The 18,995-nt window shown below is 43.9% G+C and overlaps 1 protein-coding gene across 2 annotated transcripts in view; it reads left to right on the top strand.

The window, feature by feature from the left end:
* Positions 1 to 18,995, top strand: part of INPP5D (inositol polyphosphate-5-phosphatase D) — a 284,565-nt gene that overhangs the window by 230,586 nt on the left and 34,984 nt on the right. For both annotated transcript variants that reach the window (XM_075340896.1, XM_075340897.1), the window contains one exon: positions 2,276 to 2,363. In XM_075340896.1, coding sequence (XP_075197011.1) covers positions 2,276 to 2,363 — 88 coding nt within the window. The remainder of the gene's footprint in view (positions 1 to 2,275; positions 2,364 to 18,995) is intronic.

An 18,995-nucleotide genomic window follows, 5' to 3' on the forward strand; every position in this document is an offset into this window, starting at 1 on the left:
GCAACGACGTCGCTAACGATGGCAGATGTGCGTCACAGAAACTGTGACCCCGCTGACATATCGTCAGATAAATCGTAGCGTGTAACGCCGCCTTTAGACAGTAACAACACAAACAACATTTTTAACAAAATTCAGATTTTTTTTTTACCACTATAATATTAGTTTGGTAGTGTACACATTTGGAATCTCGATAATGGTATTAATCTTGAGAATCATTTTGCCAGGTCATCTTTACCAAATAATTGATGCCATAAAAAAATTAAAAAAACTCCAACACAATAGTAAGTTTTTTTGGTTGTAATTTTATTGCACTCGGAAATTGTTTCTATTTTCCATTGAATAGTGTCAATCAAAACTACAACTTGCCCCTCAAAAACCAAGCCTTTAAATAACTATGTACCGGGAAAGATTTAAACTTTGTGCCCATGTGGCGTTATTTTTGCTTTTTTTTTCTTGTATTTTTCCTTGCTTATTTTAACCAATCAAAGCAAGGAAAAAACCTCCCAGCAAAGTCTATGAGAATCGTGACTTAGGCCCCCTTCAGACGCACGTGTCTCCAGTACGTGCTAGGTCCGTGCTCGTATGTACACGTAAACCCATTAAAATCAATTGGTTTATGTGCACGCACGTGTTCAGCCATTGGCCCGTGCCTCCGTGTGGAGCAGATGTGTGCCCGTGTGCTCCACATGGATGTATGTCAGTTTTTCTCCGGCAGCACGGGTGTCACGCGGCCCGCACCCGTACCACACGGATGTAGTGTGGATGCGGTCCCACGTGACTCGCGCCGGAGAAACACACGTGTCATTGAAAAAATAAAAAAAAAACATACTCACCTCCACCAGCTTTGCAGTCTCTGCCGCGGCTGTCACCTGCATCCGACACCCAGTGAATTTGAACAACACGTCTTCTTCACTGGGGGCTGGAAGCAGCGTCAGCGGGGCGTGGCCTGTGCCGGACACTGTCATTCAGCACCACAGACAGCTCCGGAAGAATCAGGTAGGCGGGGCTTTCGGTTCTCCGTGTGTTATTACGTATAACACACGGAGAACACGCATGTGCCACAAACACGGCACACAGGGAGAAAACCACCCCATTAATACGTACGTGACAATAACGGTTCAATTTTTTCACGTACGTGTGAAGGGGGCCTTACTGTGCACATGATGCTTCTTTTTTCCTTGCATATCTTGTTGCTGACAAAAGAAGCAGCATGTTAATTGTTTGTGGGGTTTTTTCTGCATTACTATGATCCCCTGCAATGCTTTATCACTACAGCGGATTATATCGCAGCACTTCGCCTCACACACCATGCATCCGGCATAATGTGTGAGGATCTCCGTAGCTCAGTAACCTGGGGTCGTCATGGTGACCTGATCGATAGGGAGAGGTAAACCATTCCTCGCACTGATTGCAGCATTCAGGGGGTTAAACTGCTGGGAGCTGTGTGGGCACCACTCTGCGCAGTACGTGCCTGAACCTCTGCGATCGCCTTGACTAAAAAAAGCAGGAAAAAACGCGCAAACGCAATTAAAAAATGTCCATGCTTTTTTCTGTCCATGAAAGAAACACATAAAAAAGCAATGTGGGCACATGAACTGATGGCTCTTGTAACAAGGGAAGGAGAAAAAATGAAACCACAAAAACGAAAATTCCATCGTCTTTAATAGATCATTTTCTGATTTCACATTTCCTTGTATCTAAAACAGTGAATATATACTGTATTCTCACACGCACGGAAGCAATAAACCATTCTTAATTTATAGCGTTGATTAAAAAGGTTATAAGCTGTAAAGTGAGGGCCTAAATACATTCATAGTAAATACAATAAAAAGTAACAATGGTCACTGCCTGATATGCTCCATTATGCTGCCTCCATCACTAGGATAAGTGCTGCATCTTATTCCAAAAAATGGCCACTGTATGAGGAGCACTTTGGAAAGGCTTGGACAATTCCTTCTGTGCCTTTCCATCCGTGTGAAATGAATCAGGGCTGATGATGATGACGATGGTGCTGTGTCCATACCATGGCAGGGATAGGCATCGGATGGCTATAAATGTATAGTGACAGTTAATATGGGGGGGTCCAGTTTAAGTCTTACAAAACAAATGTCAAGTATCGTGTTTCATTTTTGGCCAGTTTTGACCTCAGATCAGCATATTGTCCCCCCTTGTCCATCCCTTGTTGATCACACCAACCATCATTCTTCCTACATATCCTGCTGTGTTATTTCCTACCTTTTGCTCTCTATACATTATCACAGTTCTGTCCTTGCAGCTAACGCCGATCATCTCAGATCTTGAGTACCTCCTGGACCAGCATCTTCTGATTTGTATCAAGTCTTCAGACACAGATGAGTCATACGGTTAGTAACATAGACCTGTCATAATGTGACATTTTTTGCATTCACTCATGTGTACAGAATATTTTGCCAAGTATAAACCTGATAGGCAGATAGCATTGAGGTATCTATAGACAGGCAAACAATTGCATAAAAGCATTAAGAAATGTAGACTTCATTAAAATTTCAAGAATTGGAATAATGATAAAAAAATACACTGATTTAATAACCTCCATAGCCTCCTGTAGGTAAAGTATAGCAAGTCTCCAGGTCAGCAGAATGTAAGAGGAGTGATTGGGTTTTGTTTCACGCTTTTTAGTTATCCATTATATAGAGGATGGTGACAACTTACTGATCATTAGGGGTCCGACCACTTGAACCCCCATCGATCTTAAGAATGAGGCTCTGCACAGTCCTGTAATGAATGAAGGGGTGCACATGCTCGACTTCTGCTCCATCCATTGTCTAGAAGACTTCTATAAATAGCAGGGTTCAACGGTCGATGTCATAGAGAATGCGTGTAGTAGATACACATGCTTGAAGGCAAAGCAAAGTGCGCTTGCGCGAACTGCACTTTCCCTGAGCATGTGCGAGTTTTTGGCTATGTGGATGACGCAGGGAGCGTCATCCACATCAATCACATCGGGAGAACAGTGATTACCAGCGGGCAGGAGGGACAGGAACCACGGCAAAGACACTCATCGGACTGGTGGCATTTGCATACAGTGCGGAGGCTATTCAAAAGGTTTTTTTGGGGATATGCAGGGGGGTCAGGGCATAATATACCACTTTTTAGAATGCAGCATAGGTGCTAAGGAAGGTGGTGGGATTAACTCATACACTAAAAAACTGGTGATAGGTTCCCTTTAAACTTCCACTCCATTTAGATGAGTCTCTCTCTTTGGAATTAGTGTAGGTCCTAGCAATGAGAGCCCCGTGATGGGAAAGTTATCTGCTTTTTTATGAATAGGTGATAGCTTCAAGATTTGGTGCTAACCCTTTAGGTGAAGTCACATGGAGTATACAGTGGGGGAAAAAGTATTTAGTCAGCCACCAATTGTGCAAGTTCTCCCACTTAAAAAGATGAGAGGCCTGTAATTGATATCATAGGTAGACCACAACTATGAGAGACAAAATGAGAAAACAAATCCAGAAAATCACCTTATCTGATTTGGCAAGATTTTATTTGCAAATTATGGTGGAAAATAAGTATTTGGTCAATAACAAAAGTTCATCTCAATATTTTGTTATATATCCTTTGTTGGCAATGACAGAGGTCAAACATTTCTGTAAGTCTTCATAAGGTTGGCACACACTGTTGGTGGTATGTTGGCCCATTCCTCCATGCAGATCTCCTCTAGAGCAGTGATGTTTTGGGCCTGTCGCTGGGCAGCACAGACTTTCAACTCCCTCTAAAGGTTTTCTATGGGGTTGAGATCTGGAGACTGGATAGGCCACTCCAGGACCTTCATATGCTTTTTACAAAGCCACTTCTTTGTTGCCCTGGTGGTGTGCTTGGGATCATTATCATGCTGAAAGACCCAGCAATATTTCATCTTCAATGCCCTTGCTGATGGAAGAAGGTTTGCACTTAAAATCTCATGATACATGGCCCCATTCATTTTTACATGTACACGGATCAGTCGTCCTGGACCCTTTGCAGAGGAACAGCCCAAAGCATGATGTTGCCATCCCCATGCTTCACGGTAGGTATGGTGTTCTTTGGATACAATTCAGCATTCTGTCTCTTCCAAACATGACGAGTTGTGTTTCTACTAAACAGTTCTACTTTGGTTTCATCAGACCATATGACAGTCTCCCAGTACTCTTTTGAATAATCCAAATGCTCTCTAGCAAACTTTAGACGGGCCTGGACATGTACTGACTTAAGCAGGGGGACACGTCTGGCACTGCAAGATTAGAGTCCCTGGCGGCGTAGTGTGTTACTGTTGGTAGCCTTTGTTACGGTGGTCCCAGCTCTATGCAGGTCATTCACTAGGTCCCCCCATGTGGTTCTGGGATTTTTGATCACCATTCTTGTGATCATTTTGATCCCACGGAGTGAGATCTTGCATGGAGCCCCAAATCGAGGGAGCTTATCAGTGTTCTTGTATGTCTTCTATTTTCTTATTATTGCTCCCACAGTTGATTTCATCACACCAAGCTGCTTGCCTATTCCAGATTCACAGTCTTCCCAGCCTGGTGCAGGGCTACAATTTTGTTTTTGGTGTCTTTCGACAGCTCTTTGGTCTTCACCATAGTGGAGTTTGGAGTGTGACTGTTTGAGGTTGTGGATAGGTGTCTTTTGTACTGATAAGTTCAAACAGGTGTCATTACTACAGATAATGAGTGGAGGACAGAGGAGCCTCTTAAAGAAGAAGTTACAGGTTTGTGAGAGCCAGAAATCTTGCATGTTTATAGGTAACTTAATACTTATTTTCCACCGTGATATAATCTGGATCCAGCTTCTGCTCAGTTTATCTCTATTATTTTCAAGTACAAAAGAGCTGATCACAATGACAAACAACTTCACAGATGTACCAAGCGCCAAAAACATGGTTTGCAACTGTATTTACGTCCAGTGCCGCGGTGCAATACACTGTATATGTAGTGTAATGTTCTAATAATAGGCGTATTTAGAATGGCATGCTATGTAAATAGCATAGCACGCTGAACGTGCCATCTGTAATGTTGGTGTTTGATACATATGTATTTTAAGGTATTAGTGTGACTTCCTAGAGCTGTGCACAAGTAGTTAGATCTACCCAATCATTTTCAGACTGACGTGATGAACCACGCGACTCTATAAGGAGTAGGGTTTTTTTGTATTTTAACCCCCATTAATAGATACTTTAATTAGACAATCCTATTAGGATATTGTGTTTATGCCTTTACTTTAATAGCTCAGCCATGGTCAGTGGTTCCATATTAGGCTGAGGACATAGCGCAAATAAAACGGAGCGAGTGGAATGCGATAAAAAAATCGAACCCATGTTACTCTATGAGTAATATTTTCTGAGCCCTAATTGAACTGCGAAAACAATCGCAGCATGCTGCAGATGGAATCCAATTCATTTTTACTCACACCTATACAAATCTATGGGTGCAAGAGAAACAGCGCACTGCTCTTGCATTACAACGGTGTAATGCGAGGGCAGTGCAAGAATCGCATCAGCTGACAATGGAGGAGATGGGGAGATTACTCCCTCCCTCTCCTCCACAGCGTCCGCCTTCTCCTCCGCGGCTGTGCTGCGATCGAAGGTTTGCATGACACTCGGCTTATACTCCAGCAGAGCGGGAGCAAAGTGTCATGCGATTGACTTGCATTAATGCGCATGTGTCCCCAGCCTTAACAGCAAACTGCTTAAAACTAGGGTTGGAAATAGGGTAAGAGAAGTTAAAAACATTAGCTTTATTTGGCTACTACCAGTGACTGTCATCACTGAGCTTTGCTTAATAGAAGCATTACTAAACCGCTCCAATGGCTTATTCAATGGCACAGAAGCGCATAGAGGCCGCAGTCTGTGATCTCCCATCTGCTATAAGGAATACACAGCATATGTAGATACGTTCTTTTCCTCGGCAGCAGTCAGATTTTGATGCTTGCCATTTTATCTCTTTAATTTATATAAAAATAGTACAGGTTCTTTGGTATCCTAATATATTTATAGTAAATTTCCCTGTTTTCCTGTAAAAGTCATCACCCACACATTTTCTACATGTATCTTATTAAAAGCCAGAAAACTCTGATGACTTGGATACAATTATTTTACTCTGACAATAAATGAACTTACTCATAAGCTAAAGATGCTTAAGGCCCTGTGCGCACACTGCGTTTTTACCCGCGGTTTTGCTGCAGAAATTTCTTGAGAAATGTTTGTATTCTTTCTGCAGACATTTCCCAGCAAAACCTATGGGAAAAAAATAGCTGTGCGCACACTGCGTTTTTTTTCTCAAGAAAATTCTTTCTGCAGAATTTCTTGAGACAATTTCTTGAGAAAATGAGCATGTCACTTCTTTTCCGCAGGTAGCTGCGGTATTTCACTCCATTCGCTGTAATGTAATCGCGAAATACCGCGGGTATACCGCAGGTAGCAAATGATATGCGGTATACCCTCTGTATAGCCGCAGTTTATCTGCGGTAATGTTCATCACTGCCTGCGTTTTGCAGAGAAGTGATGTCATTATGCCAGGAAGAGGAAGCGGAGCAGAGTAAACACACACACATCACAGACATAGAATACACACATATCACACTCACACACAGACACAGACATATAGAATACACATACAAATCAAACGTACATATAAAAAAAAAAAAGTTGGCTCCGCTGTATGTTTACCGTCCAGCCGAGGTAAACACATAGCGGCAACCCGGTATTCTCAGGCTGGGGACGGTGAGGGACAGGGTTAATGCCCCCCCTTCCCCTCCCGCAGCCGAGAATATCAGCCCGCAGCTGGCCCTGGACTGTCACATCCATTATGCGGCAGTCCCGGAGTGTCCCTGGCTCTTCCAGATTGCTGTGATGCGGTGGCAATCAGCTTAATAATGAGTTAAATGGCAGCGGATCGCTGCCATTTAAGTCCAGGCTTAATCATGGCAGCGTCTATGAGACAGCTAACATAATTAACCCGTAAGTAAAGTGAATAAACACACACACCGAAAAATCCTTTATTTTAAATAAAAGACAAAAAGCCCCTCTTTCACCCCTTTATTAACCCCCCCAACACACAGCTCCGGCGTAATCCACGCAGGTCCCACGATGCTTGCATCCAGCCGCGACTGACACTGTACAGAATGCAGCCTCGTAACGAGACTGCAGAGGTAATTACAGGTCATTTCCCACGGTTGGTAATGTGAACACACTACCGCTCATGAGAAATGCAGTGTGTGCTCACAGGGACTCTATTGCTTGATCTGTCCCCTATCTATCCCTCTATCTATTTATCCTTCTATCTATCCTTCTATCTATCCTTCTTTCTATCTATCTATCTATCTATCTATCTATCTATATATCTATCCATTATCTATTTATCTATCTATCCTTCTATCTATCTATCTATCTATCCATTATCTATTTATCTATCTATCCCTCTATCTATCCTTCTATCTATCCCTCTATCTATCCATTATCTATTTATCTATCTATCTATTATCTATCTATCTATCCTTCTATCTATCTTTCTATCTATCTATCTATCTATCCTTCTATCTATCTATATATCTATCCATTATCTATTTATTTATCTATCTATCCTTCTATCTATCTATATATCTATCCATTATCTATGTATCTATCTATCTATCCTTCTATCTATCTATCCTATCTATCTATCCTTCTATGTACAGTCATATGAAAAAGTTTGGGCACCCCTATTAATGTTAACCTTTTTTCTTTATAACAATTTGGGTTTTTGCAACAGCTATTTCAGTTTCATATATCTAATAACTGATGGACTGAGTAATATTTCTGGTTTGAGATGAGGTTTATTGTACTAACAGAAAATGTGCAATCCGCATTTAAACAAAATTTGACCGGTTCAAAAGTATGGGCACCTCAACATAAAAGTGACATTAATATTTTGTAGATCCTCCTTTTGCAAAAATAACAGCCTCTAGTCGCTTCCTGTAGCTTTTAATGAGTTCCTGGATCCTGGATGAAGGTATATTTGACCATTCCTGTTTACAAAACAATTCCAGTTCAGTGAAGTGAAGTCAAAGGCCTTCTTGAAGTCCACAAAACATGCAAATATTTTCCCCTGTTTTTTATCGTGGACATGGGTCTTGATGAGGCTTTGCAGGGTGTAAATGTGGTCCGTGGTGCGATGGTTTGGCATGAACCAAGCTTGGCTTCTGCTGAGGGTGTCCCGCTGGGTGAGGAAGGTGATGTTCCTTTTATTAATAATGCTGTTAAACAGTTTTCCCAGAATACTGTTAACACAGATCCATCTGTAGTTTGCTGGATCATATCGGTCTCCATTCTTGTAGATGGGCGTTATGAGACCTTGATTCCAGCTCTTTGGGAAGTAGCCGCCACTCAGGACATGGGTGAATAGTTTAGCCAGTGCTGCATGAATATCTGGGGAACTGTATTTGATCATCTCTGGCAGGATGCCGTCACTGCCCGCGGCCTTCTTGCATTTCATAAATTTGATTCTGTCTTTTATTTCCAGCACACTGATTGGTATGTCCAGAGGATTTTGGAAGTCTTTGATTGTCTCCTCCATGTCCCTGAGTTTTGTGGTTAGGTGCTCCTGTTCTGGAGTTAGGTCTTCTTCTGGTATATTCTTGTAGAGGCCTTTTTGAAGTAGCTGTGCCCAATCTTGCCATTTTGGATGTGGAGGGTGCTATGCTTGGACTTTGTGCCAATATGACTCCAGGTTTTCCAGAATGAGTTATCCTGGAGGGAGTCCTCAAGCTTCTGTAGTTCTTGGGAGATGTGCCTCTTTTTTTTCTCCTTGAGAATGCGCTTGTATTGCCTCTGTAGGGTGTCATGAGCCGCTCTTAGGTCCCTGTTGTTGGGGTCTCTGTATTTTTGGTTTGAGGCTACCCTTAGGGAGTTGCGTAGTGACTTGCATTCTTTGGCGAACCATTTTTGGCCTTGTTTGTTTGAAGGTTTCTTGGGGTTGGTCTTTCTGACGCCTGCTAACTCTGCCATGATATATAGGATGTTGTTAAAGTCATTCACTGCCCGGTTGACTCCTTGCTGGTTTGATGTATAGCGTCTTGTGTTGAAATTTACAAGTAGCTCTTGGATCTCTGTTCTGTTGCTCATGTTGGTGTATTCAGTGGATAACTGTTTAGGCCATTTGTAGGATGGTGTCAGGTTGTGGAGATCGGTCAAGTGGGGCTTATCTGTGTGTTGCTTGTCCGTGGATCTTATGTATAGCAGTGTCTGGTTGTGGTCTGACAGGTGAGTCTATCTATCTATCCCTCTATCTATCCTTCTATCTATCCTTCTATCTATCTATATATCTATCAATTATCGATCTATTTCTCTATATCAGAAGGAAATTACCTTTTTTTTTTTTCTCTCTTTTTCAACATGCTTTATTTATAAAAAAAAAAATGCAGGGACCAGCCTGCGGAAAAATCGTGGCACAAACGCGGCAAAACCGCATGCGTTTTTCCCGCGGTTTTGGTGCATTTTTTTTTTACCACAGATGCGGTAATCTTCAACTCCCAGAAGTTTCTCAAGAAATGTTCTTGAGAAAAATCACTTTTCTAGTGCGCACATAGCCTAAAGGATATGAATAACTTTGGGGATTTTCTTACTTAAAGGATTATTCCCATCTCCAAGATCCTATCCAAATATGTTGTAGGTGTAATAATAATATAATAATAATATTAGCAAATACCTCCAATTAGAAATATAGTATAGTTCTCCTGGCTCACTATGTCACTTACCTAATGTTCAGGGCATTGCAGGACCTAATGCGGGCTTCACACGGTATGATCTATCGTGCGATTGCACGAGCGATCGTACCCGCCCCCGTCATTTGTGCGTCACGGGCAATTAGTTGCCCGTGGCGCACAAAGTCGGTAAACCCCCGTCACACGTACTTACCTGCTGAGCGACATCACTGTGGGCGGCGAACATCCTCTTCCTGAAGGGGGAGGGACGTTCAGCGTCACAGCGACGTCACACAGCGGCCAGCTAATAGACGCAGAGGGGCAGAGATGAGCGGGACGTAAACATCCCACCTCCTTCCCTCCGCATTGCCGGCGGGACGCAGGTAAGCTGTGTTCATCGTTCCCGGGGTGTCACACGGAGCAATGTGTGCTGCCCCGGGTACGATGAACAACCGGCGCCATTAAAAATAAACAATTTTTGAAAAATAAGCGACGAGTACACGACTCACGATTTGTGAGCGATTCTGCGTCGCTTAGAGGTGTCACACGAAACGACGTCGCAAGCGATACCGGATGTGCGTCACGAAAACCGTGACCCCGACGATGCATCGCGCGATAGCTCGTCTCGTGTGACGCCTGCATTAGGTATCCATGGTTATGACAACTAGCAACTAATTAACTGTGACAATATGCATGGTTATAACCATGCATACCTAAGATCCTGCAATGTCCTGAACATGAGGTAAGCGACATAGTAAATCAGAAGAACTATACTATATTTCTAAGTGGAGATATTTGCTAATAATATTATTATTATACCTACTACATATTGGGATATAATCTTGAAGATGGGAATACCCCTTTAAAGAGCACCTGTTATCTGTCAAAAGTGTCAAGTTTTTGCTTTTATTTTATTCCTCTTACCATGCCATTTTTTAGTCAATTAAATAACCCGTTCCAGAGATATGGGCATTTTATTTGGTACTAATATTTGTTTGGTTTTGGGTTTATTTTACAATGGGGGTATAGTTAACAGGATTCCCTGAGCATGTCTTAGGCTATGTGCGCCCTTTGCGTTTTTCCATGCGTTTCCGCAGCGTTTTGAACTGCAGCGTTTTAATGCCAAAATGCATGCGTTTTGATTTTCAAGCAAAGTCTATGGGAAATTGTGATTTCTTGTGCGCACTTTGCTGTTAAAAACGCAGCGTTTCAGTTGCAGAAAATTTGCCAAAAACTCAGCGTTTAAAGAAGCAGCATGTCAAGTGTTTTTGCCATTTTGGCAGCGTTTTGCTAACATTAGAGTCAATGAGAATTTTCAAAACGCAACCTAAATCATAATCCTAGCGTTTTATATCTTTTTTTTTTTTATGCAGAAAGCATGCTTTTTTTACTTTATAATGAGGGCATGATATGTCCCTTTACACACACACATGTAGTCCGACAATTAAATTAATGAAAATCCATAATTTAACGTTATTTTATACATAAATATTAGAACACAGTTATAATTTTAATAAAATTAACTATTTTGTGTGTGATTTTAATCATGATATTTGTTATCATTTTTTTTCTTTTTTTTCATAGTGTTTGAATGTTTAAACTTTATTTAGCATTGTATTTGTAGTCAAAACGCATCTGACTTTAAGCAATGAAAAAGCATGTAAATCGCGGCTAAAACACGGTAAAAACGCAAGCGTATTTATAGCGTTTTTGTGGTCAAAACCAAATTTGACAAAGACAATTTCTGCCAGAGTATGCGTTTACAACTGCAAGAAACTCAACGCAAAGTGCTCACATAGCCTTAAGGCCCCGTCACACTAAGCAACATCGCTAGCAACATCGCTGCTAACGAACAACTTTTGTGACGTTGCTAGCGATGTTGCTGTGTGTGACATCCAGCAACAACCTGGCCCCTGCTGTGAGGTCGTTGGTTGTTGCTGAATGTCCTGGGCCCTTTTTTAGTTGTTGCTGTCCCGCTGTGAAGCACAGATCGCTGTGTGTGACAGCGAGACAGCAACAACTAAATGTGCAGGCAGCAGGAGCCGGCTTCTGCGGAGGCTGGTAACCACAGTAAACATCGGGTAACCAAGAAGCCCTGTCCTTGGTTACCCGATATTTACCTTTGTTACCAGCCTCCGCCACTCTCACTGTCAGTGCCGGCTCCTGCTCTGTGCACATGTAGCTGCAGGACACATCGGGTTAATTAACCCGATGTGTGCTGTAGCTAGGAGAGCAAGGAGCCAGCGCTAAGCAGTGTGCGCGGCTCCTGCTCTGTGCACATTTAGCTGCAGCACACATCGGGTAATTAACCCGATGTGTGCTGTAACTAGGAGAGCAGGGAACCAGCGCTCAGTGTGCGCTGCTCCCTGCTCTCTGCACGTGTAGCTCCGTGCGCTGGTAACCAAGGTAAATATCGTGTTGGTTACCCGATATTTACCTTAGTTACCAAGCGCAGCATCTTCCACGCGGCGCTGGGGGCTGGTCACTGGTTGCTGGTGAGCTCACCGGCAACTTGTGTAGCGACGCTCCAGCGATCCCTGCCAGGTCAGGTTGCTGGTGGGATCGCTGGAGCGTCGCAGTGTGACATCTCACCAGCAACCTCCTAGCAACTTACCAGCGATCCCTATCGTTGTTGGGATCGCTGGTAAGTTGCTTAGTGTGACTGGACCTTTAGGCTGCTTTGCATTATTTCCCACTGAGCAACACAAACTTGGGAAAGACCATAGAAATTAGCAGTAGAGAAAAAGGCCCATTTCTCTGGAACTATATGGCAGAGTTTGTAAAAAAAAAAATGCATACTCACAGAAGTAGAAGGAATCAAACAAAAGGAAAACCGACCACTTTTGATATGACGGGTCCTCTTTAAATGCATGTACAATTCAAAATCAAAAAATTTGTGACGCTTTGTAAAATGTAAAGAAAACAAGAATACAATGTTTTAAAATCTTATAGCCATAATTTATTCACAACAGAACACAGAACACAGATAAGGTGAACATTAGACATTTTACCATTTCACTTGATAAAATTAACTGATTTAGAAATTGATGGCAGCAACACATCTAAAAAAAAAGTTGGAACACAAATATTAAAAAAGTGATACTAAAGAAAAGCAGCTGGAGGTGACATAACTGTGTAAAAAAAAGAGCATGTTAGAGAGGTAGAGTCCCTCAGAAGCAAAGATGGTCAGAAGTTACCAATCTGTGAACAACTGTGTCTAAAGGGGGCTTTACATGCTGCGACATCGCTACCGATATATCGTCGGGGTCACATCTTTAGTGACGCACATCCGGCGCCGGTAGCGACATCGCAGCCTGTGACACCAAGGAGTGACGATCAACAATCGCAAAATCGTTCAAAACCGGTGATCGTTGACACGTCGCTCCTTTCGTTAATATCGCTGCTGCCACAGGTACGATGTTGTTCGTCATTCCTGCGGCATCACACATCGCTATGTGTGACACCGCAGGAACGACGAACATCTCCTTACCTGCGTCCACCGGCAATGCGGAAGGAAGGAGGTGGGCGGGATGTTACGTTCCGCTCATCTCTGCCCCTCCGCTTCTATTAGCTGGCCGCATAGTGACGCCGCAGTGACGTCGCTATGACGCCAAACGCACCTCCCCCTTGAGCGATAATGTTCGCTACAGCAGCGATCACCAAATGTCGCACGAACGACGGGGGCCAGTGCTATCCCGCTTGACATCGCTAGCTTGCAATTGCTAGTGATGTCGCAGGGTGTAAAGCACCGTTTAGAATTGTGGAACAATTTCAGAATACTGTTCTTCAGTGTAAAATTGCCAAGACTTTGAATATCGCACTATCTACAGTACATGATATATCAAAAAATTCAGAGGATCTGGAGAAATTTATGTGAATAAGGTCAACAGTCAGAATGTAATTCTCATGCTCTACGCATCCTCAGGCAGCACTCCATTAAAAACAGACAGAATCCAGTTGTGCAAATCACCGTGTGGGCTCAAGAATACTTTCAGAAATTAGTGTCTATGAACACAGCTTGCCGTGCAATCCACAAATGCAATCTATAGATTTATAATGAAAAGAAGAAGCCATATATCAACACAAGCCAGAAACGCTGTTATCTTCTGTGAACCAAAGCTCATTTAAAATGGACTCAGGCAAAATGGAAATTTTTTCTGTGTTCAGATGAATTAAGATGTGAATTTTTTTATGGAAACCACAGACACCATGTCCTGTGGACTCAACAGGAGAGGGACCATCCAGCTTGTTATCAGTGCACAATTCATGAGCCTGCTTCTCTGATGCCATGGGGTTGCATTAATGCCTTATGGCATGGGCATCTTAGACCCTTGAAAGACACTATCAATGCCGAGCATTATATAGAAATGTAAAACAACCTTGGTCCCTCCAGACAATGTCTATTTGAAGCCCCCTTCACACATCCGTGAAACACGTGCGTGTTTGGCCCGTTTCCGTATGTACCGGAGACACGGCCAAACGTGCACAAATGTTAATCTATGTTTGAGGTCACACATGCGTTATTTCATAATGTCAGTGTGTCCGTGTCCGTGATTCGTATGTGTTTCCATTTTGCACGGAAGCATGTCCGTTTTCTGCACGGAACACGCACACGCGGACACCATGAAAGTCAATGGTTATGTGCGCACAATACGTGACACGGATGCATCTCTGTATGCTCCGTGTACGTTTTGTGCTTTTTTCTAGCGATGTCGGTCATTCTTTCTTTTCCTGTCTATGTCTATCAATCTCCCTCAGTCCGTCGGTCGGCCTCTCTGTCTGTCGGTCTCTTTCTGTCTTCTCTGTTCGTCTCTCGCTGTCTGTCGGTCAGTCTCTCCCCTCTCTCATACTTACCATTCCCTGATCACTGGTGCGGCACTGCACGGCTGTTCTCCAAACTCCGGCGGCTTTTCCTCTTTTGAAAAAGCCGGCCGCTCATTAAACAATCTCGTATTCCCTACTTTCCCCGCCCATCGGTGCCTATGATTGGTTGCAGTTAGACACACCCCCACGCTGATTGACAGCTGTCTCACTGCAACCAATCACAGCCGCCGGGGGCGGGACTATACTGTGCATTGAAAAAAATAAATAAATAATTAAAAAAAAAACGACGTGCGGTTCCCCACCATTTTGATACCAGCCAGGGTAAAGTCACACGGCTGAAGGCTGTTATTCTCAGGATGGGGAGCTCCACGTTATGGGGAGCCCCCCAGCCTAACAATATCAGCCAGCAGCCGCCCAGAATGGCCGCATACAATAGATGCGACTGTTCTGGGACTCTACCCGGCTCTTCCTGATTGGCCCTGGTGCATTGGCAATCGGGGTAATAAGGAGTTAATGGCAGCCCATAGCTGCCAATAAGTCCTAGATTAATCATGTCAGGCATCTCCCCAAGATACCTTCCATGATTAACCTGTAAGTTACAGTAAATAAACACACACACCCGAACAATCCTTTATTAGAAATAAAGAACACTAACAAATACCCTTGTTCAACACTTTATTAAGCCTGAAAAACCCCTCCATGTCTGGCGTAATCCACGGACCTCCAGCGTCGCATCCAGCTCTGCTGCATGAAGGTGACAGGAGCTGCTGAAGACACCGCCGCTCCTGTCAGCTCCACGCAGCAACTGAGGTGAATAGCACGATCAGCTGAGCTGTCACTGAGGTTAATCGCGGTCACCGCTGGATCCAGCGGTGGCCGCGATTAACCTCAGTGACAGCTCAGCAGATTGCGCTATTCCCTTCATTAGCTGCGTGGAGCTGACAGGAGCGGCGGTGTCTTCAGCAGCTCCTGTCACCTTCATGCAGCAGAGCTGGATGCGACGCTGGAGGTCCGTGGATTATGCCAGACATGGAGGGCTTTGTTGGGGTTAATAAATTGGTGACGAGGGAATTTGTTAGTGTTTTTTATTTCTAATAAAGGATTGTTCGGGTGTGTGTGTTTATTTACTGTAACTTACAGGTTAATCATGGAAGGTATCTTGGGGAGACGCCTGACATGATTAATCTAGGACTTATTGGCAGCTATGGGCTGTCATTAACTCCTTATTATCCCGATTGCCAACACACCAGGGCCAATCGGGAAGAACCGGGTAGAGTCCCAGAACAGTCGCATCTATTGTATGCGGCCATTCTGGGCGGCTGCTGGCTGATATTGTTAGGCTGGGGGGCTCCCCATAACGTGGAGCTCCCCATCCTGAGAATACCAGACTTCAACAGTGTGACTTTACCCTGGCTGGTATCAAAATGGGGGGGACCGCACGTCGTTTTTTTTTTTAATTATTTATTTATTTTTTTTTCACTGCACAGTATAGCCCCGCCCCCCGGCAGCTGTGATTGGTTGCAGTGAGACAGCTGTCAATCAGTGTGGGGGCGTGTCTAACTGCAACCAATCATAGGCGCCGGTGGGCGGGGAAAGCAGGGAATACAAGATTGTTTAATGAGTGGCCGGCTTTTTCAAAAGAGGAAAAGCCGCCGGGGTTTAGAGAACAGCCGTGCAGCGCCGCGCCGGTGATTGGGGAACGGTGAGTATGAGAGAGGGGTACTCCATTCAGTCACTCAGGGGATTACCGGTCACCGGTGAGTCCTTCACGGGTGACCGCTAATCAGGACGCGACACAGACAGAGCCGCGGTATGACAATGAAGTCGGGTGAAGTTCACCCCAGTTCATTCTCTACGCGCGACTCTGTCTGCTGTCAGCGGGTATGTATCTATGACATTGTGCATCACAAACATGCATAAAGTCACACGGACAACACATACACATGTCAGTTATTTCTCTCACGCATAAACGGACAACCAACACGCACACACGGCTAGCATACGGCATTCACACAGATGGCACACGGACACAAAAACGGAAAACGGACCCGAAAAACGAACGTAACACACGTGCGTGTTTTTTCATGGACGTGTGAAAGGGGCCTCAGGGAAGGCCTTGTGTATTTCAGCAAGACAATGCTAAACCACATATAGCATCTGACAAAACAGCATGGCTTTGCAGGAGAAGAGTAGTGGAACCTTAGAGTATTGTTGCCATCAATATTTAAATTAGCTAATTTTTTCAAATGAAATATAAAAATGTCTAATTTTCAGCGTCTGGTCTGGTCTATTTTCTGGTGTGAATTAATCATGGCTATAAGAAATTTCAAAATCATTATATTCTTGTTTTATTTACATTTTACACAGCGTCCCAACTTTTTTTAAATTGACATTGTTTTTTGGGCTAAAAATATTTTCTGCAATTGTGCTTCATTATTAAATTTGCACTATTTGCACTGTCCATTGCTGACTGCAGAATGGGTTAACTGAGCTTAAATCAATGAGCTCATTGTAATCAATAGTTGTTTTACCAATTATTTTTCCTGAGCTCTTCTCAGTTAACGTATTATCAGAGAAAGAGTTAGGCTATGTGTCCACGGTAGAATGTACCTGCGGATTTTTCTGCATGAAAATCCGCGACTTTCGCGGCAAATCCGCACCTTATTTTTGCCGCGGATTTGCCGCGGATTTACCGCGGATTACCGCGAAATTGCCGCGGATTTTGATGCGGATTTGTTTTTTTTCCCCATTCTATACCCAAAATCCGCAACAATAATTGACATGCTGCAGATTTTTCCGGATCAAAATCCGCGGCAAATCCGCCGCGGAAAAATCCGCAGCATGGACACAGCATTTCCAAAATGCCATTGAAATGGCTTGGAAGTGCCGCTGCTGCAGATTTTCGGAAAATCCGCGGCAAATCCGCGGCAAAATCCACGCAAAATCCGCAGCGTGGACACATAGCCATAGATTAAAGAGTTACAAAATTCTCATCAGAACGAGCTCACTCATAGATTTTCAGATAATGCATTCTGCAGCCTCCAATAGCACATATGCAAAACTGTTTTTTAACCCTAAACTATGCATGCAAATAAAAAATATACCGTATTTTTCGGATTATAAGACGCACTTCTCCTCCCAATAATTCGGGAGGAAAATGAGGGATGCATCTTAAAATCCGAATGTAGCTTACCGGGGGGTGGGGGAGAGGGGTCACAGGAGGCAAGGCAGTGCTGTGCACTGTGCTGCGGGAGCTGCTCTCTGCAGCGATGGTTCTGTGCGACGGGCGGGTGGCACTTCTTTGAAGCCCGCACCGCCGACATCTTCAGAATGGCCAGTGCCTCTCTGCCAGCAGTGAGCACCAGCACACAGCAGCGCCAGCTGCCCCAGCACAGAGCAGTGCCCGCTGCCGCAGTGAGCATCTGGAACCCCCTCTGCACCGCCCGCAGCATCGACCTGATCACCAACACCGCTGCCTCCTGTGACCTCTGATCTACCACCGCTGCTGCCCCCCTCTGTCATGAAAACAACAGATTATAAAACGGACCCCATTTTTTTGTTAGCTCTAAATTTGGGGTGTGTCTTATAATCCGGTGGGTCTTATAAAACGAAAAATACGGTACTTCTCTGAAGATTTCCATATAATTGCAAGATTTTTTCCACGTGAAGACAACCCAATTCATTTTACCTATTAGGGCATATGATGAAAATAGGGAAAATACCCTAAGATATCCTATTAGTAAACCACAACAGAGTGCTACCAATCCATTCTTTTCTTTCAGTCTGTGCATGGGATTCATTCGACTATCAGATAATGACACGTTTTTCTTGTAGTAGCCACTACAAGTGAAATGTCTGCCCTGATTTTCCCCAGGGATAGCATGTAATTGGAGAGTGTTAAAACTCTGGACCTTAAGCCAATTATTTATACACTAGAAGGTGGCCCGATTCTACGCATCGGGTATTCTAGAATTTACGTATTGTGTAGTTCATGTATGATTTTTGTTATTTATATATATATATATATATATATATATATATGTTGTTGTCTGTAGTTACCAAGTGTTTGTGTAGGGCGCTGTACATGTTCTGGGTGTTGTCTGGGTGTGGCGGGGGGTGAGAGCGGTGTTGTATGTGTGTTGCGTGTGTTGCGTTGTTTGTGGAGCGCTGTGTGTCTGTAGCGTTGTGTGTGTGTGTTGCGCGGTTTGTGTGTGTGGTGTGTTTTGGGGGGAGGTATGTTTTGTGCAATGTGTGTGTTGTGCGGTATGTGCGTATATTTGTGTGTGCCGCGGTGTTTGTGTGTTGGGTGTTGTGTGTGTGTGCAGCGTTGTCTGTGTGTGTGGGTGTCTGTGTAGGGCAGTTGTTTGTGGTTCCCAGTGTGTGTGTGTGGTGTGTTGTGCAGTGCGCGCGTGTGTGTGTGTGTTGGGGGGAGGTGTGCACTTCCCATCGTGCTCCATCCCCCATGCAGCGCACTCCCC

This window comes from Anomaloglossus baeobatrachus, chromosome 3, assembly GCF_048569485.1.
Source record: "Anomaloglossus baeobatrachus isolate aAnoBae1 chromosome 3, aAnoBae1.hap1, whole genome shotgun sequence".
Classification (NCBI taxonomy): domain Eukaryota; kingdom Metazoa; phylum Chordata; class Amphibia; order Anura; family Aromobatidae; genus Anomaloglossus; species Anomaloglossus baeobatrachus.